The sequence below is a fragment of the Ranitomeya imitator genome, chromosome 6 (assembly GCF_032444005.1).
Source record: "Ranitomeya imitator isolate aRanImi1 chromosome 6, aRanImi1.pri, whole genome shotgun sequence".
NCBI lineage: Eukaryota > Metazoa > Chordata > Amphibia > Anura > Dendrobatidae > Ranitomeya > Ranitomeya imitator.
In genome coordinates, this window is record NC_091287.1 from 443,035,883 (window position 1) to 443,055,832 (window position 19,950).

The 19,950-nt window shown below is 44.7% G+C and overlaps 1 protein-coding gene across 1 annotated transcript in view; it reads right to left on the reverse strand.

Annotated features, from left to right (window-relative positions):
• The window catches only part of GGH (gamma-glutamyl hydrolase), a 52,374-nt gene that overhangs the window by 15,057 nt on the left and 17,367 nt on the right, over positions 1 to 19,950 (reverse strand). Inside the window, exons 2-4 of the mRNA XM_069731403.1 lie at positions 5,464 to 5,578; positions 4,253 to 4,303; positions 1,902 to 1,986 (exon numbers count right to left, since the gene is read on the reverse strand). Coding sequence (XP_069587504.1) covers positions 1,902 to 1,986; positions 4,253 to 4,303; positions 5,464 to 5,578 — 251 coding nt within the window. The remainder of the gene's footprint in view (positions 1 to 1,901; positions 1,987 to 4,252; positions 4,304 to 5,463; positions 5,579 to 19,950) is intronic.

The following is a 19,950-nucleotide window of genomic DNA, read 5'->3' on the forward strand; positions in this document are numbered from 1 at the left end:
TGCGGTTTACGTCAAAGCATTTCAAGATTTTCAAACTTCTTCATCAGGACCAAACAATGATAGAATAGATTTTTTGTGTATTTTCATCGCTTTCAGATGGAGATGGAAACTCAGAAGCAAAAATATACTACATTTTATAATGCCCCCATCGATTTAAACCTTGTAAACACGTCTTTTTGCAAATACATACTGCCATATGTTCTTCTGAGCGGAACTATTCCTTACAGCTCGGTCCCCATCACGTGATCCTGGCTGCAGCCGCTGCTGACGTCACATTAAGTACCAGAATCCTTTGCATCACCCAGGCGTGCCCCAGTAATAACACCCCTCCGACTGACTGGGCTGTAGGCGGAGTTTCACCGCACGTCATAGCCCAGTATTGGGCATGCGCTTGTGACCAATGAAAGCAGAGGACAGAAGGATTTTTAGGATTGCTGCTTCCCATAGGTGGCACTAGAGTTCTAGTCCTCTTCCTCTCTGAAGAGACAATTTGCATATTTCCCAGAGGAGCACTGAGGCTTAAAAGTCTCCTCACCTCGACATGTCAGGCTTGACCTGTCACTCTTCACCAGGAGAAACGCTACCCCTTGAATCCCAATCAGACGTCTCTTACCTAGCCAAACCAGATCTCACACTTTGCACTGATGAGGGGAGTACCAGGAGAGACACAGTGTTTGCAAATTCAGATTTTGGCTTTTGTCCCCCTAAGTCGTGTGACAAGGCTTGTTAAAGGGTCGACATTGACTGTTAGGATTGCTACTTCATATAGGTGGCGCTAGAGTTGTAGTCCTCTTCCTCTCTGAAGAGACAATTTGCATGGGCCCCAATTTTTGGAAGACATGCAGGTCTCAGTGGTGGATCCCACATGTATAGTTTAATAGCCATAACACTTTTATTTTCATTGCCTACCAAAGTATGTTTGTGTGTGACAGAAAGGACTGGGATTGGGAGGAGATTTTTCTTGCTTTTCTAGTTGTATTGATTAAAAAATAAATAATTAATATTTTTATACAGTAATGTGAAAAAGTTTAGGCAGGAGAGGAAAAAATACTGCAATAGAATAATTTCAAAAGTAAAAGTTTATAAATCTATATTTATGAATCAATAAAGTAAAAAGTACTGTACACACATATGTAAGTGTATATTTCTGCTACATTAATTTCCCAAAAGGTCATTAAACGATATCTGTGGGACATAAATTTTTTTATGAAACCACATTATTTTATTTCTTAATTTTTGCTTTTCCGCCGAAAACATTATAGTCTGTTGGATTTGTACAAATTCTGGGTGACAATAAAGGGAATCTGGCAGTAGGGTCAACCCCAAGCTGTCTACAGGCAGGTCATAAGAAGGTAAATACAATGATAACTTGATACCTGCGATCCAATGTCTCATTCCAGAAAAATCCACGTTTTTCTTATATATAAATGAGCTGTAATGATCTATTGGCCGGACGAGATCTGCCTTAGAATCTGCCTCCAGAGATTATAGTAAATGAAATGGAGAGTTACCAGTGTGAGACATGGAATGACTGACAGTTATAATCGCACACAGCTCTGCTATGACATCAGCCCATAAACCTTAATGGCTCATTTATATATTAAGAAAAATGTAAATTACTCTGGAAAAAGACATAGAAACACAGATATCACGGTATCCTTTATTTAGCTTCCTATGACCTACATTCCCATATAGACTGCTTAAGTGGGTTTATCCTTTAAAGGTGGACATCGTTCTGAAATCATTCTTCTTGGTATAATTTTTTTACATGACAATTAACTGCCATTTTAACAGGGGTGTGTAGGTTTTTTTTTTTTTTTTATATATATATATCTGCTGTATGAGAATCTACCTTGATTAAAAGAATACTGTATATAATATTGAAGTAAAAATAAAATTACCGCTAGCGCTAAATCATAGAAAATCTTGGCGGCTCTCGCATATCCAGAATCTTTAAGGTCAACACCACCCCCAGGAAGAAGAACCCTGGAATATAAAAAAAAAAATTCCGATTAGTGTTCATCATACAGACTTCCCAAGAGGCAATATATAAAAAAGAAACAAGATAACTAGTCCCCTGTACAGCCCATAACATAGATATGAAGGGACCTGTAAGGCTAGTCATACACGAGACAACTGTCAGTCGAAAGTTCATTCGGCATACAGCCATCTCCTCTGACTCACTCATATACATGAACGCAAGGAATGGCTGAGCATTCATGCCTTTTCTATGGGAAGAGAGGAGAAAAATTGCTGCCAACGGAGGATTATCTCCACTGAAAACAAAAAAAAAAAAAAAAAACAGCTGCTGCAGTTCCAGCTGCCCAATACTTCTCCCTTCCCACATCGTCAGTCAGGGAACCGTCGGAGGGCTCCCATACACATCACATGGTTGGCTGGTCTTGATGACATTGGCGAGTCCGACCTTGAAGGGATTCTTCGGTTTGAACAAGTTATCAACTATCCACAGAATAGGATCCGACTGCTGGGACCCCGGCGGATTGGCAAAATGGAGAACTTTTATCCCCGTTAGAATGGAGTGACAGTGCACATGCCCGTCCTCCACTCCATTCCCTCCCTATGGGACTACCAAGTGCTGGATTTAACTTATTCTGGCAGCCCCATAAAGAATGAATGGAGCAGCGTTTTGGTGTATGATCTGCCACTCCATTTCGTAATAGAGATACAAATACCTAGTGCGGGTACCAGCGGTGGGACACCCACTGATCGGCAAAGCTGGAGAAGCCATAACTTGTTTTCACTGAACAACCTTATACACCATTACACATTATGGATATTTTCTCTTTACCTTTGGGAAGTTAAGTTGTGATTGTATAATACAATGTGTCACCTGGATATCGGTAACACAATTATTACATCACCTATCTATATAATTGTCTAAGGGGTTCTTCTGTCTGTTTGTCTGTCTTTTTGTCTGTAATGCAAAATCCCACATCGCTGATTGGTCGCGGCTGGCAGGCCGCGACCAATCAGCGACAGGCTTAGTCCGGCCGCGAATTGGCCCCTCACTACTCTCCTCCAGTCAGAGCCCCCTCCCTACTTCCCTCCAGTCAGCGCCACTGTGTCGCCCCATCCCGGACCAACTTTTTACTATTGATGTTGCCTATGCAGTATCCATAGTAAAAAGATATGTTAAAAATAATTTTTAAAAAAATTAAAAAATTGTGCTATTCTCACTTTTCGCCGTCTACCGATGAGCGCGATGCTGCCGCCAGCTTCCGTTCCCAGTGATGCATTGCAAAATTACCCAGATGACTTAGCGGTCCCGCGAGACCGCTAAGTCATCTGGGTAATTTTGCAATGCATCACTGGAAATGGAAGCTAGCGGCAGCATCACGCACGTCAGGACAGCTTCGGTGGACGCCGGAGGGTGAGCATATAACTTTTTTTTTTTTTAACAGGGATATGGTGCCCACACTGCTATATACTACGTGGGCTGTGTTATATACTACGTGTGCTGTTATATACTGCGTGGGCTGTGTGATATACTACCTGGGCTGTGTTATTTACTACGTGGGCTGTGTTATATACTACGTGGGCTGTGCTATATACTGCCTGGGCAGTGTTATATACTGCGTGGGCTGTGTTATATACTACGTGGCCTGTGTTATATACTGTGTGGGCTGCGCTATATATTACGTTGTCTGTGCTATATACTACGTGGCTGCTATATACTACGTGGCTGCTATATATTACGTGGCTGCTATATATTACGTGGCTGCTATATACTACGTGGCTGCTATATACACTACGTGGCTGCTATATACACTACGTGGCTGCTATATACACTACGTGGCTGCTATATACACTACGTGGCTGCTATATACTACGTGGCTGTCTGTGTTACGTGGACTGTGCTATATACTATGTGGCTGCTATATACACTATGTAGCTACTATATACTACGTGACTGTGCTATATACTACGTGACTGTGCTATATACTACGTGGCTGTGCTATATACTACTATACATATTCTAGAATACCCGATGCGTTAAAATCGGGCCACCATCTAGTAGGAATAATAAAGAGGGAAGAATACGAAGAAAACATGAGATCTTTCATGCTTTCAGAGGTTTTGAATTATGTATACTGAAAATGTCTAAGAATATTTCATACATAAATTTCAGAATCTGATAACTAACTGGACTATTGGACTGATCTACAAACTGGCAGAAAGGATTGTATGCGATTCCTGAGCAATTTCCAAAACTGGTATACGTAACACATACCCATTAATGGCAGTGAAGATTTTCACATACTCTTCTTCAGCAAGATTGATCCTGAAAAGGAAAAATACATAGTTGTTATACAATGGTTTAGTTTTCACCTGGAAGAACCTGCCATTAATACAAACAGCAAGTATAAAAATGAACAGATGTAAAGACAAAGCTTCCTTATTATTGGCACTTGCACAAGTTTGAGTTTCCTTTCTTGTACCGCTTACGGAGACCACTCAGCAATGTAGCACATGTATAAGCAATGGACAGGATGAGGCGCTCACGCACTGTCCCAATGTATGGGGTGCAGGCCCTAGTCGTGTGTACTGCAGCACAAACTGGATCACGCTCTACAGATTCAAAGTCGATAAGAAATGCCGTCTGTTTTGGAGATGGAGCAATGCACAGTAGAATTTGCACATCCCAGTCCATGGGACACAACAGTGGTCTGTGGCCGATGGTTAGGGTTGGGAGAACCATCTCTTACCTCATGGCATCGTAAGCTTTTCTGATTAGCCAGCCTGGCAAGACGTCACGTATGTGTGATGCACAACGATGACATTGTGCCAGGCTGCCCAATCAAGGAATAGCCGCATATACCGTCAGGTAAGAGGCGGTTCTCCCGCTCCAGTCCCCGTAGCCACAGACCACCATCATGGCAGATACACTTTGACTTGCAAATCGATTTGGCTGTGGCTTATCTCTTGTCAGTTAGGGGGCTCCATACACACTTGGCTTGATGGCGAGCTGGTTCCACAAAAATCAGCAGGGCTTCCTGACTTTAAAGGGGTTGCCTGGTATTAACTTTTAACTTTAGGCATGTACTATAATAACATAAATGGGGGACGTAGTAATTTCTTATCACACCCATGAGTCCAATGCAAGCAGCTTGGGTTTATGACACTCGCTTCAGAAGCAATGACCGGATGTCATAGGGCTGCTGAAGCCTGTGATCGGCTGCAGTGGTCTGGGGACTGGCACAGCGCATCCTCGGACGTTTCTCTGAATACATCGTTTTGCCGAATCGGCATGAGAAAGTAATCGCAGACCGGCGCTGCCCCATAGGGTTAAGTGCTATCTGATAAAACACTGGATAGCACTCGGCCGTGTTATATGCCAGGACCCTTACTGTATGGAGGCCTTGTTTCTCGGCAGGACAATCACTATACTGCACTATTATGTGTCACAAAGAACAGACATCTTACCAACCAGGCTCAGGTTACCTTATGGGGATGACTCTGGCTCCAGCCGATTCAAGTGTCTTCACATAAGAAGCAGCCAAATAGGATGAGCCTAAGTGTTGAAGATTTTCAAAGTGAGTCTCCTGTGTCAAAACGCCTGCGAGTGTAAAATACAAAACAATACACTATTATTTACCACCCAACATTTATGTGATTGGTTATATGCAGAAAGCAACACTTGAATACAATAACTTAGAAATTCAAAAGTCTGAATTTTATGTTAAGTCTGATTACTGAGTTTTGATATGCTGTTAAAAGGAATCTGTCAGTGGGATTCTCCTAAGCCGTCTATATGGGCATGTAGGTCACAGGAAGCTGAATAAAGTGATACTTTGGTATCTGAAATCTGATGTCTTATTCCAGAGAAATTCACGTTTCACTTACATGTAAATAAACGGTGAATATCTATGGGCCAGACACAGATGTCCTTGAGAATCTGCCTCCAGAGATCATGTAAATGAAAGGGTAGTTACCAGTGTGAGACATGTAGATCAGGAGAGCAGACCGTCAGGCATTACATGTCTCACAATGGTGATGCCCCTTTCATTTACAATAATCTCTGGAGGCAGATTCTCATATACATCCATGTCTGTCCCACAGTCCTGAACAGGTCATTTACATATTAAGAAAAATATGGATTTCTCTGGAATAAGGCATTGGACCGCAGATATCAAGGTATCATTTTATTCAGCTTCCTATGACCTACATGCCCTTATAGATGACTTAGGAAGCTAGATCCTCCTGCTAGGATTCCCTTTATGGATATGTGTCAGGTTTCCTTCTATTTTTCAGTGCAGAAATAAGACCTATATACTGTAACTGATTACTGTATTATTTATTTCTCCCAAATTTTGGAGCAAAGTGTGTGTGTGTGTGTGTCCACGTGTGTGTGTGTGTGTGTGTGTGTGTGTGTGTGTCTCGTCTTATATTACGGAAGTGGGTCACAGTGTGAAATCGGAGTCGGTGCAACAAAAAATGGACTGACTGACAATATATAATAAATTGGGTTCAGTAGTTCAATGCAGGATGTGCTGTAAAGGTTTTCAGAAGAATTTGGGAAAATTGTGAAATGTATATAAATGTCTGTTCCAGATCTAAGGATCTCGGCTTGTAGTGGAGATGAATCTGTGCTGCACTTTATGCACATGCTCAGTAGTGACCAGTGGAGTCTGAGTCAGGGAAATTGAGGAGTCGGAGGATTAGCTTATTGACTCCACAACCCTTGGCAAAGGAGACCTATACCCCCGGATGATGGACACTAGTACAGAACTAGAGGACATTCCACCCATAGCAGAGTCAGTAGCAGACCCTCCGTCCCCCCACCATAACAATGAGTCATAACCACATTTTTTGCTTCAATTTTTTTCCTTATTTTAGTCCTCTAAAACCTAGGTGCGTCTTACAATCCGTAAAAAATATGGCAGTTCTATGCGTAATATAACATGACTGCTTTTGCAGAATAATTGAAGACAAAGTCCCAGATTCATCAAGTTTCATCAAGCAGTTTTTGCCAGCTTTGGTTTTTATGCAACAAAAGATAGGTTTTGATTTCTTTTTCCCTTAATAATAAAGACCTTCATTTTAATACTGCATTTTGTGTTTTCTTGTGTTCTTTGTCTAATATTTACATTGGTTTGGTGATCAGAAACATTTAAGTGTGACAAACATGACAAAGAATAGGAAATCAGGAAGGAGGCAAACACTTTCACACAATGATGGAGCTGTTGACATCTCCAGGTTTTGTTTGTTGACGGTGTCCACAAAAAAATTAAAAATCACTGAGACAGGTCTGTTTTTAGAGAGGGGAAAAGAGAGGCCGCCTGTCATCCCATCAGGAAAAGCTTAAAAGCAGGGGTCACACCACAAACTATTTCTATGCACATGTCTCTCTTTCCTAGACAAATCCAGCAATACCTTCCCATGGCCGGTCCGTTCCTCCATTACTGAGAAACCAGCGTTTGAACTGACATGTCAAAGTCTGTGGTAGATCTGAAGCCTCGGGCTCTATTCCCAGTCAGGGCGGCTACAAATCTTATAAAGTGTGTGTAACAATTATATACAAAATAAGTACGTTTCCACATCTGTAAAGCTTCGAATTGATAAAGCTGTATGTTCTGTATTCTACAAAATGCCAGAATTGCTCTTCTTGGCCACCCTGCCTTCCCCGCAATAAGGCCTCATTCAGATGCCCATGTTCCACATACGTGTTCAATCCGTCACATATCCAAAACATACCCATCATAATCTATGGGGCCGTTCACATGTCCATTTTTTCACGGGGCCGTCAAATACTGAAAAAAGCCAGGGGAAGCCTATAGGCCTGTGATAAACACGTAGAGCACACGGATGGTCACAGTGTACGGCCCGTGTGCTGTCCGTGTGTAACATTTCAAAGTATAGGAGAAGTGTTGTCATTTATTTATCCATCCATGAAAAACACTGATGAGACTGATGGTAAAAACGGACACACGGACCAAATGCTGTTGACACAGGTACCATTTATTCATGTATGTGTTTAAATCCTTGGGCATCATGTATCAGACACCGGGACCAGACATACCAGCCTGGTATGTTTGACAAGCGCTGAGGCATTACGGAGGAAAGAATACTGTCGGATAGTCGGATCCCCGGTGGCTTCCACCACCCACTGACCTGGACTGACCGCTCCGTGCCTACGAGTGTGTGTATTAGGCCGGGATCACACATACACGAGATACAGCTGAGTCTCGCAGGTGAAAACCCAGCTCTGGCGCCGGCACTCCGGAGCGGAGCGTGCAGCCGCACAGCAATACATGGAGCCGCACGCTCCGCTCTGGAATGCCGGTCCCAGAGCTGGGTTTTCACCTGCGAGACTCGGCCGTATCCAAGAAGTATAGTTTCTCATTGCGGAGACTTGTAGGATTGCTACCTTCCAATAGGTGGCACTAGAGTTCTAGCTCTCTTCCTCTCTGAAGAGACAATTTGCATAATTAGCATATTAGGCCGGTGTCACACTTGTGTGTGCAATGCGAGAAACTCGCGCATCAATACCACTTGGGAACGGAGAGTGAGGCTGCATGTATTTCTATGCACCTGAACGCTCCAGTCTGAACCACCGCCGGCAGTGCCGGGTGTTGATGCATCAGTTTCTTGCATTGCACACGCAAGTTTTTCTCTTGTTTTCTTAAAGGGAATCTGTCACCCCGAAAATCGCGGGTGAGGTAAGCCCACCGGCATCAGGGGCTTATCTACAGCATTCTGTAATGCTGTAGATAAGCCCCCGATGTTACCTGAAAGAGAGAGGAGAAAAAGACGTTATATTATACTCACCCAGGGGCAGTCCCGCTGCTGGTCAGGTCAGATGGGCGTCTCCGGTCCGCTGCGGCGCCTCCTATCTTCTTTCCATGATGTCCTCTTCTGATCTTCAGCCACGGCTCCGGCGCAGGCGTACTTTGCTCTGCCCTCTTGAGGGCAGAGGATAGTACTGCAGTGCGCAGGCGCCGGAAAGGTCAGAGGCCCGGCGCCTGCGCACTGCAGTACTTTGTCTGCCCTCAACAGGGCAGAGCAAAGTACCCCTGCGCCGGAGCCGTGGCTGAAGATCAGAAGAGGACGTCATGGAAAGAAGATAGGAGGCGCCGCAGCGGACCGGAGATGCCCATCTAACCTGACCAGCAGCGGGACCGCACCTGGGCGAGTATAATATAACGTCTTTTTCTCCTCTTTCAGGTAACATCGGGGGCTTATCTACAGCATTACAGTATGCTGTAGATAAGCCCCTGATGCCGGTGGGCTTACCTCACCCGGGATTTTCGGGGTGACAGGTTCCCTTTAATAATAAATTACATGGTATATTGACCACTAAAAAATATAACTCATCCAACAAAACAAAAAAAAAACAGCCCTAATACGACTGTCAAAAAGACAAATTGAAAAAAGTTGGGGCTCCTGGAAGTAAGAGATGAAGGAAAAAGAAACAAAAAAGTGTCTGCATCTTCCAGGTGCTATTTTATAGCATTCCCTCTTTCCATTTTTTTTTCCTTTTTTTAAAGGATGTAAAAAAAAAATCTTATAAAAGACATGTATTTACCAATAGGCTAAACATGTAGTGTGTTTGTGTAAGGCGGCGTTAGATAAGGCGAGTGCGTCACACAGTGCTGAGCTATATACACTGATGAATAATGAGGCGTCTCACAATTCTCACACTAGATTACGCCAAGACAACAGGAGACATTATGCCAAACCATACAATTCATGGAAAAATAAACATGTGCCCAGGGCCAACACGCAGTGACTGCAAGTGATTTATGTGAGAATACTGGTTAGAATGGTGCCAGTACTGGACATAATGGATTAGCGGGCACACAGCCGAGGGAAGGATCAGTAGAGGCTCACATACTCATTCAGCTTTGAAAGCCATGGGACCAGTTCCACTAAATTCATTCACTTCTATAGGACTGACTGAGATCGGTAGTCCAATAAAAGTGAATAGCCCAGGGGCCACATGTGTGCGCATTAGAACTGCATTGTCACAGAGGGCTCAGAGAAGCCTGTGGTTGTTAGCCACACCAGCAATCAAGTATTTATAACCGATCGATAGGAGATACATGTACAGTACAGACAAAAAGTTTGGACACACCTTCTCATTTAAAAATTTTTCTGTATTTTCATGACTATGAAAATTGTACATTCACACTGAAGGCATCAAAACTATGAATTGACACATGTGGAATTATATACTTAACAAAAAAGTGTGAAACAACTGAACATATGTCTTATATTCTAGGTTCCGCAGAGTAGCCACCTTTTTCTTTGATGACTGCTTTGCACACTCTTGGCATTCTCTTGATCAGCTTCAAGAGGTAGTCACCGGGAATGGTCTTCCAACAATCTTGAAGGAGTTCCCAGAGATGCTTAGCACTTGTTGGCCCTTTTGCCTTCACTCTGCGGTCCAGCTCACCCCAAACCATCTCGATTGAGTTCAGGTCTGGTGACTGTGGAGGCCAGGTCCTCTGGCGTAGCACCCCGTCACTCTTCTTCTTGGTCAAATAGCCCTTACACAGCCTGGAGGTGTGTTTGGGGTCATTGTCCTGTTGAAAAATAAATGGTGCAACTAAACACAAACTGGATGGAATAGCATGCCCCTGCAAGATGATGTGGTAGCCATGCTGGTTCAGTATGCCTTCAATTTTGAATAAATCCCCAACAGTGTCACCAGCCAAGCACCCCCACACCATCACACCTCCTCTTCCATGCTTCACGGTGGGAACCAGGCATGTAGAGTCCATCCGTTCACCTTTTCTGCGTCGCACAAAGACACGGTGGTTGGAATCAAAGATCTCAAATTTGGACTCATCAGACCAAAGCACAGATTTCCACTGGTCTAATGTCCATTCCTTGTGTTCTTTAGCCCAAACAAGTATCTTCTGCTTGTTGCCTGTCCTTAGCAGTGGTTTTCTAGCAGCTATTTTACAATGAAGGCCTGCTGCACAAAGTCTCCTCTTAACAGTTGTTGCAGAGATGTGTCTGCTGCTAGAACTCTGTGTGGCATTGACCTGGTCTCTAATCTGAGCTGCTGTTAACCTGCGATTTCTGAGGCTGGTGACTCGTATAAACTTAACCTCAGAAGCAGAGGTGACTCTTGGTCTTCCTTTCCTGGAGCGATCCTCATGTGAGCCAGCTTCTTTGTAGCACATGATGGTTTTTGCAACTACACTTGGGGACACTTTCAAAGATTTCCCAATTTTTAGGACTGACTAACCTTCATTTCTGAAAGTAATGATGGCCACACGTTTTTCTTTACTTAGCTGCTTTTTTCTTGCCATAATACAAATTCTAACAGTCTATTCAGTAGGACCTTCAGCTGCGTATCCACCAGACTTCTGCACAACACAACTGATGGTCCCAACCCTATTTATAAGGCAAGAAATCCCACTTATTAAACCTGACAGAACACACCTGTGAAGTGACAACCATTCCCGGTGACTACCTCTTGAAGCTCATCAAGAGAATGTCATCCATTATAAGTTCATGCTAAAGACATACAATTCTGCCCTTCACCTCTCCAAACAAACCTACTTCAACACCCTCATCACCTCCCTGTCCAATAACCCTAAACGTCTCTTTGACACGTTCCAGTCCCTACTCAACCCAAGAGAGCAGGCCCCAACCACGGATCTCCGTGCTGACGATCTGGCCAATTACTTCAAAGAAAAAATTGACCACATTCGACAGGAAATCATCTCCCAATCTCTTCATACCATGCACTGTCCTCCCTCCCCCACTGCATCTAGTTCACTCTCTGACTTTGAAGCAGTTACAGAAGAAGAAGTAAGCAGGCTCCTTGCATCTTCTCGCCCGACCACTTGCACCAGTGACCCCATTCCGTCACATCTCCTCCAGTCCCTTTCCCCGGCTGTCACCTCTCACCTAACAAAAATATTCAACCTTTCCCTCACTTCCGGTATTTTTCCCTCCTCATTTAAGCATGCCATCATACATCCATTACTTAAAAAACCATCCCTCGATCAAAACTGTGCCGCTAATTATAGACCTGTCTCTAATCTTCCCTTCATCTCTAAACTCCTCGAACACCTGGTCCACTCCCGTCTTACCCGCTATCTCTCAGATAACTCTCTTCTCGACCCTCTTCAATCTGGCTTCCGCTCTTTACACTCTACTGAAACTGCCCTCACTAAAGTCTCTAATGACCTACTAACAGCTAAATCTAATGGTCACTACTCCATGCTAATTCTCTTGGATCTCTCCGCAGCTTTCAATACTGTGGATCATCAGCTCCTCCTCACTATGCTCCGCTCCATCGGCCTCAAGGACACCGTTCTCTCCTGGTTCTCCTCCTATCTCTCTGACCCATCCTTCACTGTTTGTTTTTGCTGGTTCCTCCTCCTCTCACCTTCCCCTTACTGTTGGGGTTCCTCAAGGATCAGTCCTAGGCCCCCTCCTCTTCTCGTTGTATACTGCCCCTATTGGACAAACAATCAGTAGATTTGGTTTCCAGTACCATCTCTATGCTGACGACACCCAATTATACACTTCTTCTCCTCATATCACACCGACCTTTTTAGAAAACACCAGTGATTGTCTTACCGCTGTCTCTAACATCATGTCCTCCCTCTATCTGAAACTTAACCTGTCAAAAACTGAACTCCTCGTGTTCTCTCCCTCTACTAACCTACCTTTGCCTGACATTGCCATCTCCGTGTGCGGTTCCACCATTACTCCAAAGCAACATGCCCGCTGCCTTGGGGTCATCCTTGATTCTGACCTTTCATTCACCCCCCACATCCGATCACTGGCTCGCTCTTCTTACCTGCATCTCAAAAACATTTCTAGAATTCGCCCTTTTCTTACTTTCGACTCTGCAAAAACTCTTACTGTTTCACTTATTCATTCTCGTCTGGACTATTGTAACTCTCTACTAATCGGCCTCCCTCTTACCAAACTTTCCCCGCTCCAATCTGTCCTGAATGCTACTGCCAGGATCATATTCCTCACCAACCGTTACACCGATGCCTCTACCTTGTGCCAGTCATTACACTGGCTACCCATCCACTCCAGAATCCAGTACAAAACTACTACCCTCATCCACAAAGCACTCCATGGCTCAGCACCACCCTACATCTCCTCCCTGGTATCAGTCTACCACCCTACCCGTGCCCTCCGCTCCGCTAATGACCTCAGGTTAGCATCCTCAATAATCAGAACCTCCCACTCCCGTCTCCAAGACTTTACACGTGCTGCGCCGATTCTTTGGAATGCACTACCTAGGTTAATACGATTAATCCCCAATCCCCACAGTTTTAAGCATACCCTAAAAACTCATTTGTTCAGACTGGCCTACCGCCTCAATGCATTAACCTAACTATCCCTGTGTGGCCTATTTATAAAAAAAAAAAAAAACTATCAGGTTCCTCGCATCATGTTCTCATTCACTTTATGCAGTTAATAGCCCACTGTGTCTGTACTGCTACATACTTATGCAGTTAACTGGTTCATGCAGCTTTACATGAACACCCGAGCCTTACACTATGGCCGGTCCGAATAACTAAAGCAATTGTTACCATCCACCTCTCGTGTCTCCCCTTTTCCTCATAGTTTGTAAGCTTGCGAGCAGGGCCCTCATTCCTCCTGGTATCTGTTTTGAACTGTATTTCTGTTATGCTGTAATGTCTATTGTCTGTACAAGTCCCCTCTATAATTTGTAAAGCGCTGCGGAATATGTTGGCGCTATATAAATAAAAATTATTATTATTATTAAGAGTGTGCAAAGCAGTCAAAGAAAAAGGTGGCTACTCTGAAGAACCTAGAATAAAAGACATACCGTATATACTCGAGTATAAGCCGAGATTTTCAGCCCAAATTTTTGGGCTGAAAGTGCCCCCCTCGGCTTATACTCGAGTCACGGTAGCGGTGGGGTCGGCGGGTGAGGGGGTGAGGGCGCTGGGGTATACTTACCTAGTCCCAGCGATCCTCGCGCTGTCCCTGCCGTCCCACGGGCTTCGGCGCTGCAGCTTCTTCCTCTCTTCAGCGGTCACGTGGGACCGCTCATTACAGAAATGAATAAGCGGCTCCACCTCCCATAGGGGCGGAGCCGCTTATTCATTTCTCTAATCAGCGGTGCCGGTGACCGCTGATAGAGAAAGAAGCTGCGGCACCGAAGACAGGAGGGGACAGCGCGAGGATCGCCAGGACTAGGTGAGTATGTTATATTCACCTGTCCACGTTCCAGCCGCCGGGCGCCGATCCATCTTCCCGGCCGGCGCCTCCATCTTCCCGGCGTCTGCGCTCTCTGACTGTTCAGGCAGAGGGCGCGATGACGCATACAGTGTGCGCGGCGCCCTCTGCCTGATCAGTCAGAGCAGAGACGCCGGGAAGATGGAGGCGCCGGAACGAGACGCCGGGAGCTGCAATCAAGGGAGGTAAGTATGTGTTTTTTTTTCTTTATTGCGGCAGCGGCGGCACAAATTTATGTGGAACATCTATGGGGCACAGTGAACGGTGCAGAGCACCGTATATGGCACAGCACAGCTATGGGGCACAATGAACGGTGCAGAGCACCGTATATGGCACAGCACAGCTATGGGGCACAGTGAACGGTGCAGAGCACCGTATATGGCACAGCACAGCTATGGGGCACAGTGAACGGTGCAGAGCACCGTATATGGCACAGCACAGCTATGGGGCACAGTGAACGGTGCAGAGCACCGTATATGGCACAGCACAGCTATGGGGCACAGTGAACGGTGCAGAGCACCGTATATGGCACAGCACAGCTATGGGGCACAGTGAACGGTGCAGAGCACCGTATATGGCACAGCACAGCTATGGGGCACAGTGAACGGTGCAGAGCACCGTATATGGCACAGCACAGCTATGGGGCACAGTGAACGGTGCAGAGCACCGTATATGGCACAGCACAGCTATGGGGCACAGTGAACGGTGCAGAGCACCGTATATGGCACAGCACAGCTATGGGGCACAGTGAACGGTGCAGAGCACCGTATATGGCACAGCACAGCTATGGGGCACAGTGAACGGTGCAGAGCACCGTATATGGCACAGCTATGGGGCACAGTGAACGGTGCAGAGCACCGTATATGGCACAGCTAGGGGGCACAATGAACGGTGCAGAGCACTATATGGTTCACACCTATGGGGAAATATGAACGGTGCAGAGCACTATATGGCACAGCTATGGGGAAATAATTATCTATTTTTATTTTTGAAATTCACCGGTAAATGCTGCATTTCCACCCTAGGCTTATACTCGAGTCAATAAGTTTTCCCAGTTTTTTGTGGCAAAATTAGGGGGGTCGGCTTATACTCGGGTCGGCTTATACTCGAGTATATACGGTAATTTCAGTTGTTTCACACTTTTTTGTTAAGTATGTAGTTTTGATGCCTTCAGTGTGAATGTACAATTTTCGAAGTCATGAAAATACAGAAAAATCTTTACATGAGAAGGTGTGTCCAAACTTTTGGTCTGTACTGTATTTATATGGAAAACCTCTTTAAAGGGATGTTCCCATAGCAAAGATCATATGTCAATATATAGTAGGTGTAATACATAATATTAACAAATGACTCCAATTAGAAATGTAGCATAGTTCTTCTGATTCGCTATGTCACTTACCCCATGTACAGGGAATTGCAGTAGCTTAGGTATCCATGGTTACGGCCACTCAAATAGTGACAATTAGTGGCCATGGCCATAGATACCTAAGCTACTGCAATGCCCTGCACATGGGGTAATTGACTTAGCAAATTAATACTACTACATATTGGGAAAGGATCTTGGAGATGGGAATACCCCTTTAAAGGGGGTATCTGGGACTTTAGAAAAAAAAATGTGCATAAGCTCTAAGGCTACGTTCACATTAGCGTTTTGCGTGTTTGCGTCGGGCGACGCAGCAGCGTTTTTTTTGTCGCAAGCGTCGAGCGAAGAAAACGCAACAAATTGCATTTTTCTTGCGTCCAAATTTCGGCAAAAGAGGACGCATGCGTCGCAAAACGCAGCGTTTTTGCGTGCGTTTTGGTGCGTTTTTATTTGCGTTGTGCGTTGCGTCGCCGACGCAGCTGCGCACAACGCAAATGTGAACGTAGCCTAACAGGCAGCTAACTGCAACTTACCTGCCTGTTGTGCCCGGCGCAGAGTGGTCACATAGCGCTCCTGCCAGGGATTCAGCTACCTCTGCTGACGCGATGAGGCGGAACTATCGAGGTCATTCTGACTGACAGCCGGATCGCCCAGTTAGGCAGGGGGAATCAGGCTCTCAATCAGAATGACGCAGGAAGGCCCGCCGAGTCTACAGAGCAGACTGAAAGAGAAGTCTCTGCTCAGTAGACGTGACCTCAGCACAGGCTTCTGATTCCCCGGCAGGAGCGACCTGTGACCGCTCTGTGCCGGGGAAGAAAGGCGCCGGGCACGACAGCAGGTAAGCTGCAATTACCTGCCCGTTAGTGATTGGATAGATTTGTTTTTTGTAAAGTCGCGGATATCCCTTTAAGCATCATACAGATCTTTTAAATTAATAACTGTTCTACACAGTGACTGTCGGAAAAGGATCCAAAACATCTCTACGTTCTCACAATGAGATTTTGGAGAGTATTTGATGTTGCAGGCTTTCTGCTCGTATTACGTACATTAGGTATTTTTTCAAAAATAAACAGCATAAAAACAACTCACCAAAAGCTCCTTGTGGGAACATAGTCATACAAGTATAAGAAATCAGATCTTCACAGCCCCTTAACACTACATCATGGACATATCCCTCATGAGCGCTGGTAAATTAATGTTCCATGATAGATATATACGTCATGCTGATGGGAGATACCGCCTCTGTATCCGTGCGATCAGCTGCAGGAGGATGGCTGACATACATAGCCAGGATTCTGCTGAAACCGGGAAAGATTGGTGAGAACCCTGATCCTGCAGATTAAGCCCCTAGATCCTGAGGACATTGTGACCACTACAGAGGCTGGGTCTAATCTACCGCCCGTCAGCGGTGGGCTACATTCACACCACGAGATTTTCAGTCACCGCCCATGAATAAAATAACAGCAGTCAGACCATTGTTATTCCATAGGGCTGTTCAGATTAAATCATATGTTTTTCCTTCACGGACTGAGTGTTCAAGTAATAAAAATAAAAAGGAATCGCAGCATGCACTAGTCGTCTCAGTATCGTACCGATCAACCACGATCAACTGTGGAGCATCTGATTTTTATGGATACATTGCAATCTTTAACCAAGGAAAATTACTTTGGTTTTGTAAAGTTTGTATAAAAACAAATGGCAGACAGATTGCAGATAGAAGACAATACGGGAAAAAAAATGGACATTTTGTTATAGGCTCATGTGAACTTGCATCACAAGAGTATTGAAAAGATCAATGACAAACTCCGAAGTGTACAAGTTAAAAAAAGAAACTAAAAATGAAATCCCCGTCTACCCCTCTATTTCTATTTTTATGTAAAAAAAAAAAAAACACAAATAACTGATATGGTCACATCTATAAACGACCCCTGCTTTACAAATGCCACATTTGCAATTGTACCAGTGAACGCATCATCTCATCCTTCAAAAAACAAGACCTTATACAGCCCCAGCAATGTAAAATTGAAAAATAAATATAGAAATGTGGCTCTTGGACACAAAAACATTAAAAAAAAAGGATATCATTGCCTAAAAATAGAAAAAAAATTATATATATATATATATATATATATATATATATATATATATATAAAACGCAATTTGGTGTAATTGCACCAACCCATAGACTTAAAGGAATATTCCCATCTCCAGGATCCTATTCCAACACGTAATAGGTATAATCTGTATATACAGGTGCTTCTCACTAAATTAGCATATCATCAAAAAGTTAATTTCAGTTCTCCAATACAAAAAAAACAAAAAGTGAAACTAATATATTATACAGAGTCATTACAAACAGTGATCTATTTCACGTGTTTATTTCTGTTAGGTCGGTGTCACACTTGCGTGTGCAATGCGAGTCTCTTGCATCAATACCCGGCACTGCCGCCAGCACTCAGGACCGTAGTGTGCGGCTGTATGTATTTCTATGCAGCTGAACGCTCCGGTCCGAACCACTGGTAGCAGTGCCGGGTATTAATGCGAGAAACTCGAGGAAGTTTCTCGCATTGCACACGCAAGTGTGACCCCGGCCTTAATATTGATGATTTCAGCCAATGAAAGCCCAAAAGTCATTATCTCACTAAATTAGAATAATTAACAAAAACACCTGCAAAGGCTTCCTAAGCTTTTAAAAAGGTCCCTTAAGGTACCTTCACACATAACGATATTGTTAACGATATCGTTGCTTTTTGTGACGTAGCAACGATATCGTTAATAAAATCGTTATGTGTGACAGCGACCAACGATCAGGCCCCTGCTGGGAGATCGTTGGTCGCTGAAGAAAGTCCAGAACTTTATTTCGTCGCTGGACTCCCTGCTGACATCGCTGGATCGGCGTGTGTGACACCGATCCAGCGATGTCTTCACTGGTAACCAGGGTAAACATCGGGTAACTAAGCGCAGGGCCGCGCTTAGTAACCCGATGTTTACCCTGGTTACCATCCTAAAAGTAAAAAAAACAAACAGTACATACTTACCTAACGCTGTCTGTCCTCCAGCGCTGTGCTCTGCACTCCTCCTGCTCTGGCTGTGAGCGTCGGTCAGCCGGAAAGCAGAGCGGTGACGTCACCGCTCTGCTTTCCGGCCGCTGTGCTCACAGCCAGTACAGGAGGAGTGCAGAGAAGCAGAGCGCCGGGGACAGACAGCGGTAGGTAAGTATGTACTGTTTGTTTTTTTTACTTTTAGGATGGTAACCAGGGTAAACATCGGGTTACTAAGCGCGGCCCTGCGCTTAGTTACCCGATGTTTACCCTGGTTACCGGCATCGTTGGTCGCTGGAGAGCGGTCTGTGTGACAGCTCTCCAGCGACCAAACAGCGACGCTGCAGCGATCCGGATCGTTGTCGGTATCGCTGCAGCGTCGCTTAATGTGAAGGGGCCTCAAGTCTGTTTCAGTAGGCTCCGTAATCAAGGGGAAGACTGCTGACATGACAGATGTCCAGAACCCAGTCATTGACGCACTCTCACTGTCCACACTGCCAAAAGTACCAATACCTGGTTTACAAATAACAGGATTTGATTGGCAGCAAACTCGCCTGAACCTTAACCCCATAGAGAAACTATGAGGTATTGTCAAGATGAAGATGAGACACCAGACCCAACAATGCAGATGAGCTGAAGGCTGCTATCAAACCAACCTGGGCTTCCATAACACCTCAGCAGTGCCACAGGCTGATCGCCTCCATGCCACGCTGCATTGATGCAGTAATTGATGCAAAAGGAGCCTCGACCAAGTGTTGAGTGCATTTACTGAATATACATTTCAGAAGGCCACCATTTTGGATATTAAAGTCATTTCTCAAGCTGGTGTTATAAAGTATTCTAATTTACTGAGATAATGACTTTTGGGTTTTCATTGGCTGTAAGCCATAATCATTAATCATAACATTAATAGAAATAAACACTTGTAATAGATCACTCTGTAATGACTCTATACAATAAGAGTTTCAATTTTTGTATTGAAGAACTGAAATATACCATATATACTTGAGTATAAGCCGAGATTTTCAGCCCACTTTTTGGGGCCGAAAGTAACCCTCTCAGCTTATACTCGAGTCATACGCAGGAGTCGGCAGGGGAGGTGGAGCGGAGCTGTGCAATAATACTCACCTGCTCCTGGCACAGTCCCTGCACGTCTTTTCCCCGGCACCGGCAGCTTCATCCTGTAGTGAGCGGTCACATGCTACTGCTCATTACAGTAATGAATATGGGCCCGACTCCACTCCCATAGGGAGGTACCATGTGACCGCTCACTACAGGAAGAAGCTGCCGGCACCGGGGAACAGACGTGCAGCGACGGTGCCAGGAGCAGGTGAG